Genomic DNA, 12965 nt, shown 5'->3' on the forward strand with positions numbered 1-12965 from the left:
TATGTAGAAAACATGGAAGTCAAACCTGGGATTTGTGGATGCCTTTCAATATCGATTTGCATATGTAAATACTAAAAAGTGCCAATTCTGACAGTTATTTGATGATCTGCTGAGGAACAATAGGTTAAGAGATGTTGTTATGCATGAATTATGTGTTATTTTCTCTCCGTAGACTTCAAAGCTATGTGGCTACAAGTAGATATGACAATCTAGAATCATAGTCTACATATACACACACAGTGGTAGCGGAGTTACAGGTGTTTAAAAAACAGTGTATTTGAGGTCTAGAAACCCTGAACGGATTGCTTAAACACAGCTGTGGTCACTGGGTCATGTAATACCTTCAGTCATCTTGTTTTGCCACGCTGTCTTGTTTACATGTCTTGTGCTTTGATAATTCAGAGTCTATCTTAGCCCTTGTTTCATGTACTACATACCTTATTATCAAGGGCCTGTTATAAGTTTATGATTATACTCTTTACCTCGTCATTGATCTCGCCAAGTTTTCCAAAGTTTTGAGCTACAATGCCATGCCCTTTGTCTCTTTGTTTACATGTTTGTATATTCTAATGAATTATGTATCTTTTTTATATTAGTGTTGTGTTTTGCATTCATCCTCGTCGTTGAGGTGATTTTTGTCGCAGTCTCTCACCTAGTGAGTTTGCTATTTACATTAAAGTCTTAAGAAAAAGATACAACCAAGGTGTCTGCAGATGGCTGACCACAGGGACACTTCTCAGATCTTGGAGATAGCCGATCACAATGACACAGAGGTTTTATCTCTAACAATGCCGCAATCTTCACTGATGGAACAATCCCTCTCCTCACCACCATTGTCTAATGCTTTCACACCTCGCCGTGACTGCATCCACAATTACCTCTGTGTCATCTGCATCCTGGCGCCGGCACGCCTAATATCTCCACATCTTTCCTCATGGTTTCAGCTTGTTTGCAACTATGTATTTGGACCCCGCCTGGGTTTACTGGATGCAGTCCATCGATGCACATGGCGCCCCCAATTATACCACCAGTCCCGGCGCCTCTAGTGCCTTCAACCTCTGCTCCTGTGTTAATTAGTCCACTTATGCAACACATGCACAGTCCATCATCACCAATCACGATGACCACCAGTCATCCGCCGTTGGTTTCTTTAGAGGACACCACTTCATTTCGTTGGTCTCACTCACGCAGCTACACCCCTAGATCATCCCATTCTAGACGCCAATCCTGTAGTCGCTCTCCATAACATCGATCATACGACTATGGCTCGGACTCTTCGGCAGGCTCAGCTCTTATCACTTGATTCAACAACTTTGGAGCTTAACTCTCATTAAGGCCTTAACCAGGTACAAGATTGGATGGCGGACCAGTTGACCTCTGATTTTTCCAGAGTCGGTACACACGAGTTCTTCCATCTGAACGATACAGCCGGAAACAGGATTCGTCGCTGAACCACACCCTCCTCCAACGAAGTTGCTGCCATACCCTGTGTGCTTGACACCACTGACGTCGATTTTGACGGTGCTGTGCTGTTAAAACGACCCAACGAAGGGGACGTCTTGCCCTAAGTCCTGCTTCTCGTAATCGGTTCCTAACTGTTTGGGCTGATATCCTTCGCATACCCGGAATGTTGGATGCCTTGGATGATGCGGTTGTGACTCTGTCCCGGAGATAACGTAACCGGATGTATCGGTCCTACCCCCTGGTTGTCACTCGTGGTCTACCTGATCTGGGACGGTCACGTGTTGTTCCTTGATTTTGACATCGGTCCCACAGTCTTGTTATTGCTTGGCGACACGTTAAACACCCTGGCTACTGCAGATCGTGAATTACCAGCTTCCAATCTGCCTATTGCGTTGTTTCTCTCTGCTTCGATAAGTCTTGGCATTGTTCTGCATTAAAGTGTGTGTCAACAACAATTGCCACTCGAGTGAAAACCCTGCGCTTTTAATGCCTATGGAAGCATGTTACACGTGCAGTGAATGGGTGTGTTTTGGTGACATGGTTAGCACTTGGCTGCGTTTTGGTCAATTTTGCATGTTTTTCTCCCTGAAAACATCTGAATCAAATTTCCATCTCATTCTTCATGGCATTTTGTACCCATAACACTACATCTCCCAAATCTTTCCTAAAAACACCAACATCATCTATAATACTATTTCAGTAACCATTTTTATCCCTTTTGCGTTTCTTTTTTGGGGGAGTATAATAAATCGAACGATTACAATAGGGCTCTACAGCCTTTCGGCTTGGAGCCCTAAAAATATTTAGATTTTACTAATTTTGTGGCTGGGCAGTCAAAAAAATAGTCAGTAGCTGATTAATTTTTCACATGAATTACAAATTTGTTCCAGAGCTTCAGAAAGTGTTCAACGCCTTAGCACAGTTGGGTATGCAGATGGGGTAAGTTGCCTTGGAGTCTTTATTTTATTTTGATTATGATGTTTTGATGTCAAACATGACAAGGTCCCTAGACTAGCAGTCTTAACATCAGACTGATTGTCTTCACTCTGTAGATCTTCCTCGCTTTCCTCGCTGATGACAAGACTTGTTTTACTAACCACAGGCATATATCGATATGGATGAATATGTGTATGGTCATTGAGCAAAAATTCAACATTTTCATCAATGGTATGTAAGGTGATGCCATTGTGAACATGTGGAAGGTCTGGGGTTCGATCATACCATAAGACGTTAAAAGATGGTACTTGTTGTTATCCTGTCTGACGCTTGGCATTAAGGGGCTAAATCGATGGTATGTAAGGTGATGCCATTATGAACATGTGGAAGGTCTGGGGTTTGATCATACCATAAGACGTTAAAAGATGGTACTTGTTGTTATCCTGTCTGACGCTTGGCATTAAGGAGCTAAAACAAGGACTGGTCGGCTCGGAGTCAGTATACTGAGTCTGAGTGGGGTATCCATGTTAAACTGCGGCATGGTATCTCAGTGGGCTAGCACTATAAATCGGCATCAGTCCGGACTAGTACAAGCAGCCACACGCATGCATGTATGTCGCTATATAAGTGCAATCTTGGACGTGATGTTAAACCCCATTTCACCTCACCTCACCTCACCATTGTGAATGCTAGTAATCTACAAAACACTATACAGAAACAGTTATCATCTGCAAGTCAACTCTACACTACAATGTCATGACATCTGATGATAACTCAGCTCATTAACTCTCGGTAGTCTCTGGAATATGAGTAGGTTTTAACATTTTTTGCCACAAATAATGGCTTCAGAATTTTTTCCTTCTAGATACATTTTTTAATATGCTTTGTAAATGATGTAGTCACATATTTATAGTTTACTGTAAATCTCCTTTAAACTTGGGATATTCATTCTTTCTATCAGGTTTTTTTCTTTTTTTAAGCCCTGGGTTTAAATTTGGATAAAGTGTTACTCAATTGAGTTGGCAAAATCCATAATTAAACCCAGGGCTTATGAACTGGCAGTCCCAGTATTATTTACATTTGAGAAATATGTGTAATGTGTACCGTATCGAAAGAAATTTTGTTGAATTTTCAATTAATTTGTAATGCCAGTTCATCATATGTCTATTATACAATGAATATTGTTCCAGGTTCACTCTTTTGTTTAATTAGCATCAGTTAAGTCATTTATTTCCCGCAGAAGGCAGCATGTTTGCCATGTGCAGCAGCCAGAAAATGTTCACGAGTAACCAGCTGGTAACCGAAAGTTGAAAAGACTGTTGACATCACAGTGTTTATGAGTTACATTTGAATGATTAAGTCATATGTTTCAATTCTTATGGACAAATCTGGAATAAAACGTTTCGTAGCACATTCTACTTGCTGTTTGGCCACTAGAAATAGTTCAAAATATGTCATTCTCACATGGTGTACCTGTACATATACTTGTCACTTGCTTGATAACGGTGTTAGAACCTACACTGAAACGTCGCTCTTAATTGTAATAAAGAAATTGTTCATCCATAAATTCTTATCCTTACTTAATCATCATCATCATCATCCTTCAGAAGTCAATTATTAAATCAGTGGACTTGTGTCTTGAGATTGTTGTATATTTACAGAGGGAGAGGAAAGCACATTATGTGGAGGACATACAAGACAGGATGGAGGACCTTTTCGGGGCTGGTGCACACCTTGAACTTAGAAGTAAGTCAGTTCCTTATAACCTATGCCACATCCCCCACCCCCTGCCCCTTGAAGATAACAACTGTATTCATCCTGTGAATATTTTCCATCCTCAGCCCAAACTATCAAACTTCATTCCACCTAATGTTTTACACTGCATTGAATATGGGTTGCTGTCTTTAATGTTTTCACAAAGTTGGACTTCTAATTTCAGTTGCCAAATTGACAGTGGACATTCGAACAGTCATCCCACACTGTGTCAAGTTCAGTCAGGTAACTGACAGTAGCAAGGATGTAGTTTTGCATTCTGACAACTTGAGTGTGGAACTCCCACAATGTTGAACTTCCACAAAAAACAACAACAGGGATATACCTCTGTAACAACATAAAATTCCTGTTTAGGCTGAGAATGATACCATATATCGCTGTGTATAAGGCAAGTTTTTCTTACCTAGAATTAGGGGACTTTCAAGTGCGGTCATCTTATACACAGGGTTGAAGAGTTTTGATTCCCCCCCCCCCCCCCAACACAAGGACATCACTGTGAGCACATAACACCAGAAATCCCATGTCAATAAATCGATCTGTACTGGAGTATGCAAACTAATCATGCAATTACACTGTCTGGTTATAAAAAGAGTTCATTATATATCTTGACTGATGTTTGTCATCTATTTTATTAATTTTATTTAAAATTTCATTCAATATATATTCTATTCATTTCGGCGAAATCATATGTGAAGTGATCGGAAGATTGCACAACTCACTGTTATGTACAGCAGCCACGGTCATATTACCGCTATTGACTTTAGTGGATAGAGAATGAATATATATATACTCAACAACAAAAGTTCCTGTGACAACAATATTTTAGTGTATTTTTCAACCAAGTAAAGTTTGGTTTTCAATATTGTAGTACATGTATGGAATCAAATCACAAAAACGCAACTGCTACAGAAAAGCATGCATTCCATGCAAAAGTTGACTTTTATGCAAGTCCCATGCATTTCACAACCCAAGAATGGGTATAAAAACATGTGCGTTAATGGGATTCCATATGTATTGTTTAGCATCGTGCTGACAACAGCCACTCAGAAAAACAACAAAATTACGCAATTATTCAACATTACGAAATGCCACGCCTGTCCGAAAATGAGCGTCTGCAAGCCATTGGTATGCTTGAAGCAGGATCGAGTCAACGTGATGTTGCAAGACAATTTAACGTCCACAGAAACACCATTTGGTGTTTATGGCAACGTTGGCAACAGACGAATGCAGTCAGAGACCATCCTCGGAGTGGCAGGCCACGCGTAACCAATAATCGACAAGACAACTGGATTCGAACAACACACCTACGAAATCAATTCCAGCCAGTAACAGTGACTGCAAGAAGCATCCCTGGCCTTCGACGAATATCTTCACAAACCGTACGTCGTCACCTCAGATGTGCAGGGATGGACGCCAGAAGACGTGCCAGACGTCCCATTTTGACGGGAAACCACTGTCAAGCACGTCTACAGTGGTGCAGACAGCATCTACGCTGGACAGCCATGCAGTGGGGACAAGTTCTATTCACTGACGAGTCTCGTTTTCACCTCAGCCACAGTGATGGACGGATTCGAGTGTACTGATGTCGAGGCGCACGTTACGTCAATCATTGTGTCATGGAAGAAGATCGGTCCAGGGGCGGCAGCGTTATGGTATGGGGTGGGATTACAGCAAGGCAGAGGACTCGTTTGATAGTGGTAGAGGGAAATCTCAATGGACAGCACTACCGCGACGAGATCATCAGCCCTGTTGTTCTACCGTTTTTGCATCATCATGGCCCAGGCATTACCTTTCAACATGACAACGCCCGGCCTCATATTGCTCGACTTGTTCAGGATTCCCTTCAACAAAACAACGTGAATGTCATCCCCTGGCCTGCTTGCTCCATTGATCTCTCACTAATCGAGCACATGTGGGATGAGATGGATCGGCGCCTTTGACGTCAACCACGTGTTCCACAGACACTCCAGGAACTTCGAAACATGCTCCAGCAGATATGGACAGATATCCCACAGGACTTTATCCTCACATTGACTCGCTGAAATTCATATTTGTTGTAGTTTGACTATTATGTGTCAACATAAAGATTTCACTATCTCGAGCCTGGGAGCATTGATGGTGATTGGTCAAATTGTTCCGTATGAAAAAATATCTGGCAATAGCGATCAGCTGTACCGAAGTGCTACACTTATGGTTATTAATTTATTTCAAATATATATATATAGTAAAGCTGCAACTAAAATAACATGATATCGGAATAAATAAATTAGACGGGGAACCATCACTTCTTTCTGTGTTTCCAGATGAAAACAATTAAGACTTTTGTTGATCACATCTGAACACTTTGGTTGCTATTTTAAAATATTATGTCCACTCATCTCACCAGAAAAGCTAAGAGCTGTTCCACATCAGATCGGGGGTACAAGAAGAAAGAACGATATAGTAATTGGTTACAAATGTATTGTGGGATGAGGCTTTCATCCCCATTGTGACTGGTGTCTTCTCCGGATGTGGTAAAGATCAAGTCACTGGGGATCAACATCCAAGGTGCCAGTCATGCAGAATGAGCACTTGCATGCCTATTTGAAGATGCAATTATTTCAATAGTCTCTCTAACAAAATGTTAGACAAGGTTTCTAAGAGTGGCACAGAAATACTGACTCTTCTAGAAGCACTTAGTCATAAGTAAAAAATTAATAATCATCATCCGCTAATATTAAGAAGGGGCAAGTTTCTGGTGTGATACACACCACTGCAAGTCACTTGAGGGGCAGTCTTGTTGCTCATCCCACCTTCTCACACTATTTAAAGAGCAGACATACCTTTCTGGTTTTCTGACGCCACTTGCGTACATCAAGGATGTCTGGTAAGGTGGGCCATCTAAACTTGGTAGAAGTATCTGATCTCCACCAAATGCCATGGTCCCCCTTTAACTTAAATGAGTTCACAGATAAAATCATAGACAAAAAATGATAGACATATACTTTTAATTATGAGCTGAGGAATTATTGCTTCTAAAAACCTCAGTATCCCAACAGATCTTTGATTGAATATGACAGGCAATTACCATGAGTTATCATGGACACAGCCCAACTGAATCAGCAGATTACAAGGACAATAGAAGGGTCATTAGAAGGCGTAGTGAATCTCATGGATCCCAGTTTTACCATGCACAGCATGAGGAAGATCATGCATCATGGGCATCTCAATTCAGCTGGCATAGAGGTGGACACTACTCCCCCTCTAGTCACCATCATAATACGGGTCGGGTTGAAAGGGACTCTCATGCTAGTTACGCAAGACCTCATAAGCATGCCCCTTCTCATACTGTTACATGCTCCAGCCAAGTGTACACTGACTAAAGATGTTGCGTCATTCTCACTACGGTTATACTACACATGCTTCCTGCTCCTCAAGCCACAGATCTGATGACCAAGACAATACTTCTCAACATCATCACTTCTCCTCCCTGCGCAGATTACTTAGCAGGTGCGGCTCCACATCCAACACTGCTACTTTCTTGGATTTGGAATCTCCTTCAGAAGTCTCCAATAACTACTCATTCAAAGACATCATTGAAGGATTATATCACTTGATGTCAGCTTTACGTCCCACCACCAAGGAGAAGCAACCTACGAATCCTTTGCTAGCACGCAGGGTATGATGAACCACTGTCCAGTACCTAAAACTGAAGAATTCCACATTCATCCCTTACTGTCATACATGGAGAACATCATGAAAAAGATTGAATTCTCTCTAAATGGATCAGCTGCTTACATCCTTAGACTTGGGATGCCTTCTATCAGCAGTAATGGTTACAAAACACATGAATCTCCTTTCCTGCCTCATCCTATGATCGATGATGACCATCATGATTTTGTCAAGAATCTCAACACTTGGATGCACATAGAGACAGCTAGAATCAGAGATCTGGATGTCAAAAAGCAGATGTTGAATACCAGCTTGTACATCAATTGAGTTGCCGCCAGCATTAGTCCAACAGACCAGAACTCAGACCTTCCCTCAGACACATCAGTCAAAATGACCCTGCATCAAGCCGCATTTGTTTACAGCTCCTTGGACCATATATTAAAAATGCAGGAAGATCTACAATCAGTGCTGATATGGATGGCAGATCATCTCATACCATTCAAAGGAATCACCTGCACCAACAAGTTCACCATGTGCTTCTGGAGTCGTTGAGAAGATGCATGTTGTCGCAGCCTATTACAGCTCCACAGATCTTCAACATTAGACTAAAGGATATCAAGGATGCGATCATATTGGCAACCAACCACAACTTCCAAGAATCAACTTGGCATGCAATATCAAAAAGCAATTCCCAGACTTCCAGATGCAGCGACAGCCTCCCAAGAGAAGACATGTGATGTCAAGGTGAGAATCCTTTCATGCCCCAGCCTTGAAGGATAGATCATCTTGTTCCAAGACCAGAGTCTCAAAAGAAGATCATCACTTCTCACAGCATCGAAGAGGCAGAGGCGTCCCCAAAGGCAGTCCTCGTCGCAAGGGATTCAGCAACAGTTCAGAACATCTCTCCTCTCTTCTGTTGACCTTGCCTGTCTAACTGACATTGATTTAAGACAACCAATATGCAATACAACACGTAAACCAGGTCCAGTCAGAGGATGTCTAATGCAGTGTGCCAACTGTGATGCCGTCACAGTCAACTCCTGAAACCTCCATTTCCAGGAGTCTCCATTTTCTACTTTGACTAAGTCTGGTGATTCATCCTACAGGACAACGTTTTCATCTGACAGGCACCAAGGGAGCTCAAGCCAACTTGGCAGTACACTAGCTTCTAGACAATGGAGTCATGAGCACTCAGAAGAATCAGATACCACGCTGAATTCTACTCACCAATCTTTCTGAAATTTATGAAGAAATTAAGAAACGCCCTTTGAAAAAGAGATTGGATGGTCAGCCTAGAAGATATTCAGGAAGCGTATCCTCACATCCCCATCCATCCAAGTTACTATCTATCTACGGTTTGCAGTCTTCGGGCAGAGGTATCAGTTCAATGTTCTACCATTCGGCATATCCATAACTCCATGGTTGTTCACCAGGATCACCATCATTGGGTTTGCCTATCTATTGTTGGTAAGACTAAACGTCCTCATCGACAAATTCCTATCGGCCAACCAGGACAAGTCACAGTTCAAGAAAACTTCCTTATCCAACTATTAACTCACATGGGCTTCCTGGTTTTCCCCGACAAGTCAGAGTTAGAACCCATTCAAGACCCACTCATATTAAAGATGCCACAGTACAGGGGAAAGGGTCTACTCAAGAGAGACTTACATGACAATAGGCTGGAAATGTTAGCAATATTTCTAGCTATCTAAGCATGGCAAGTTCATGAGGACCAATCATCAGTACTGATTGCTACAGACAACTCGCCAGTGTAGCATCAAGGGGGCACATGGTTGAAGGTGGTTACACATTTATATGCCTTGGCAGGAACACTGAGCTGCCGGATGGAAACTCGTCACATACTGGGCATGCTCAACATACTAGCAGATTGATTTCCTAGGAGAACAAAATCATGTTCTCGGAAATGTTCCTCCATCCAGAGATATTCCGAATGGATAACCTCAGTTTGGGATTCTCCAAATCTCGACCTGTTCACATCCTGCCTCAACAAGATACTGCCTGTTTATATTCGCCCCATGTAAGACCTGCTAGCCCTCCAGGTCAACACCTTATCCATGAATTGGGAGGGAATATTCGCCTAAGAATTCTCCCCTTGGTCTCTCCTTGACAGAGTACTGTGGAAAATAGAAGAGACAGAATGCAGGATGATACATATAGCTCCGGCATGGCCCATCAGGACATGGTTTCCGAAATTACTACTCCTCCTAATGAGAGGACCTACTTTCTGCGACATATTTTGGGGCAGCCTGAACAACCCCAACCTTTACGCCTGGAAATTAACTTGACAAAGATGCTACTTTAAATCAGCTGCACAAAGACTGGCATGTTTATGTCAGATAATAGCCAAGAAGTTGGACGCTGGTCGACATAGCCAGTGGAAGCTGAAAGTGACACACCTGGAAAAAAACGTGAGATCTTCGACTCCGTGTATAAGACGACCCCCCTTCTTAACCCCCTCATTTTAGGTACGAAAAACTCGCCTTATACACAGCGATATACGGTACATATAACCACAAGTGAGGTCATAGATGACATCAGAACTGGAAATGACATCTAAAGATGATCTCAGAACAGGTGGGTATGTAAGAGGGGACATCATAACCAGAAGTGACGTTATATGAATAGACCCGGAAGTGACAAGTGAAAGCCAAGTAAGTACTGGAAGTGACATGAGAACAAAATGCCAGCTATCTTGGGATACTAGATGCCACACCCTACCGATCCCACATCCCACCGATCCCACCAGTCCCTCTGGTCTATACTGGATAGGATGTAATAGAGGTAGGGTATTCGAAAGAATACTACCTCTATTACATCAGGAGTTAGTCTGTCCTACCTCCCCAACTAACTACATCTAATTGATGAGGGTTGTGGGTTGAAAGAAGTGATGATTTCCCGCCTTGTGCATGCAGTTTTATTTCCTGCGAAGGACAAAAATTTATTAAATTTTATAGTGTCATTCTCAGCCTCAACAGAAATTAATGGCTATGATGTAATAAAGGTTGTATTCTTGGAATTGTACACAATGATAAATATTGCTTGTTTTTTCATTGATTAATAGTAAACACTTTCTTTTTTATTTTCATGTGTCAAGGTCATATCAAAGGTCAAAGACAGTCACACAGTGAAAGATGTGTGAACAGTATGATTAAGATTGTATTTACATTATGCTACAGTAACTTTATGTTTAAATAACCACTTATGCTTTCAATTTGAAATTATCTGGAAATTCATGGATGAGCTTGAAAGACAATCATTAGACCCAAAGTGCTCATTACTTTCTTTTGAGAGTAGCTGTGGGCATGAGTTTCTGGTTTAAAATTGTACTGCATTGGATATGTAAATCCCGAAGCAGAAAAGCTATACTTATGCTCGAAGTAAGGTCATTAGCACAATTAGAGTTGAAATACTTCATTTCACCTTATTAGCTTCTCCTATGTTTGTCAGGGGAATGTAAAGCCTATTTTTCATGAGGGAATAACGGGAGAAATGACTGACTATTCCCACATACATTTGAGATTAGTGATGTTGAAATGTCAGGACAAGAAGACCAAGGCTCAGCTGGTGGAGAAGATACAGATGAGGAAGAAGCTGCTGAAGTATCTTCGCCAGGAGGACTATCAGCGCTTCCTCTGGCTCTTGAGAGAACTGAAGATTCGCTATGCCCCCATCCAGGAATACCATGGCCATGCAAGCAAGAAGTTCCTTAAGAGAAGTTCCACAGTGAAGGCAGCATTTGATGTGAGAAAACAGAAACTGTTTGAACTTCGAGAACAACTAGATGCTGAACGGGTGGACTATGAGGTGTACAAACAAAAAACTTTGGTTAACATTAAGAATGATATTGACAAGCTAAACCTTGATAGAGAGCTTCTGTGGAAGCAGCAGGTGCGTGAATCAGTGACCAAGGCAGAGGTCAATTTACTTAAAAAATGATAGGCTGGCAGGACCTAAGATGCTTTTTCTGGGAAAAGCTGTCAGGTTGTTTGTGAGATATATAACTAAAAGGTTGAAACTAGCAGAAAATTTAAAGTTTTGTGTCAAGGTGAGTTGTCTGTGAGTTCTATTGAACTTTTATCATAGTTTTAGGCTTTCCATCTTCATCTCCTCTGAACCCAAAGTCATATGAAGCTAACATTTTGCATGTGAATGATGCAAGCATCTGTGGTCCACATGTGCTCACAGAATTACCCGTACATCATTTTGTGAATATGTTCTCTCATAGATGTAGACATAAAATAGTTCATTCAGCTATATTGTATTCATATTCTTCTAATAAATCTATGCTCGAACCAGGAAAGTGTATTTTTTAATTACTTTGACAAAAAACATCTGTTATATTAATTTGGCTGTTTGAAACAAGTGGAATATTCAACAATAGTAACAATTCTTCCGTTAACTTCTTTGAGTGGCATTTAGAAGTTGGAATGGTAACAATTTTGTCTTAATTCTTCCGTTGCAGATATTCAATGTATAAATGAGTGTAATTACCAATTTATGGAAGGTTAATTTCTTTGAGTGTGTCCATAAAATTATTATCATGGAAGTGTAGCAGGGCGTGGAGTCATCCCACAGATGACATCCTTACCTTGTCAGCTTGCTGACGGGGTAAACCTCTTTGGTCATGTGGACAAGGCGTCAGAAGGTCCGTGGTTCGAATCCCATCACGGGACTTGGAAATTTTATGGCCGCTACATTGGCGCCCAATGTGGGGCTGAGCATGTTCATATTTAATTTAAGCAAAATAAGTATCAGTATCCTGCTCAGAAATTTTATGGTCGCTACAGAAGCAAGGTTGTTTTTAAAATATTACATACAAAATCCCTAAGGAGATAATTTATATGAAAAATTGTGATCTATTACATTATTGATATCAAGGGTATGAACATGTACCTGAAATATAATTTACAAATATGAGGTGTCTTAAATTGTTCCACCATGACACTAAAGGATTCTTGATTCTGATTGGTCAAAATAAAGATGAAAATCAGGTATCTAGTTCCATTCGATACCAAAACATTGACATGCTTTTTTCACAAGTCTATGACAGCTAGTAGCAAGTTGAACGTTATCAAATTACGTTGAATTGGCCATTGTGGACATTGTGTAAGCAGCTCATA

The 12965-nt window shown here is 41.1% G+C and overlaps 1 protein-coding gene across 2 annotated transcripts in view; it reads left to right on the forward strand.

The window, feature by feature from the left end:
• The window catches only part of LOC124118347 (28S ribosomal protein S15, mitochondrial-like), a 122240-nt gene extending 110095 nt beyond the window's left edge, over nucleotides 1–12145 (forward strand). For both annotated transcript variants that reach the window (XM_046480440.2, XM_046480441.2), the window contains 4 exons: nucleotides 2355–2403; nucleotides 4062–4146; nucleotides 4340–4398; nucleotides 11386–12145. In XM_046480440.2, coding sequence (XP_046336396.1) covers nucleotides 2355–2403; nucleotides 4062–4146; nucleotides 4340–4398; nucleotides 11386–11781 — 589 coding nt within the window. In that variant the 3' untranslated portion in view covers nucleotides 11782–12145. The remainder of the gene's footprint in view (nucleotides 1–2354; nucleotides 2404–4061; nucleotides 4147–4339; nucleotides 4399–11385) is intronic.
• Nucleotides 12146–12965: the final 820 nt, after the last annotated feature.

This window comes from Haliotis rufescens, unplaced genomic scaffold (assembly GCF_023055435.1).
Source record: "Haliotis rufescens isolate VD_foot unplaced genomic scaffold, xgHalRufe1.0.p SCAF_5, whole genome shotgun sequence".
In the NCBI taxonomy this organism is placed as follows: domain Eukaryota; kingdom Metazoa; phylum Mollusca; class Gastropoda; order Lepetellida; family Haliotidae; genus Haliotis; species Haliotis rufescens.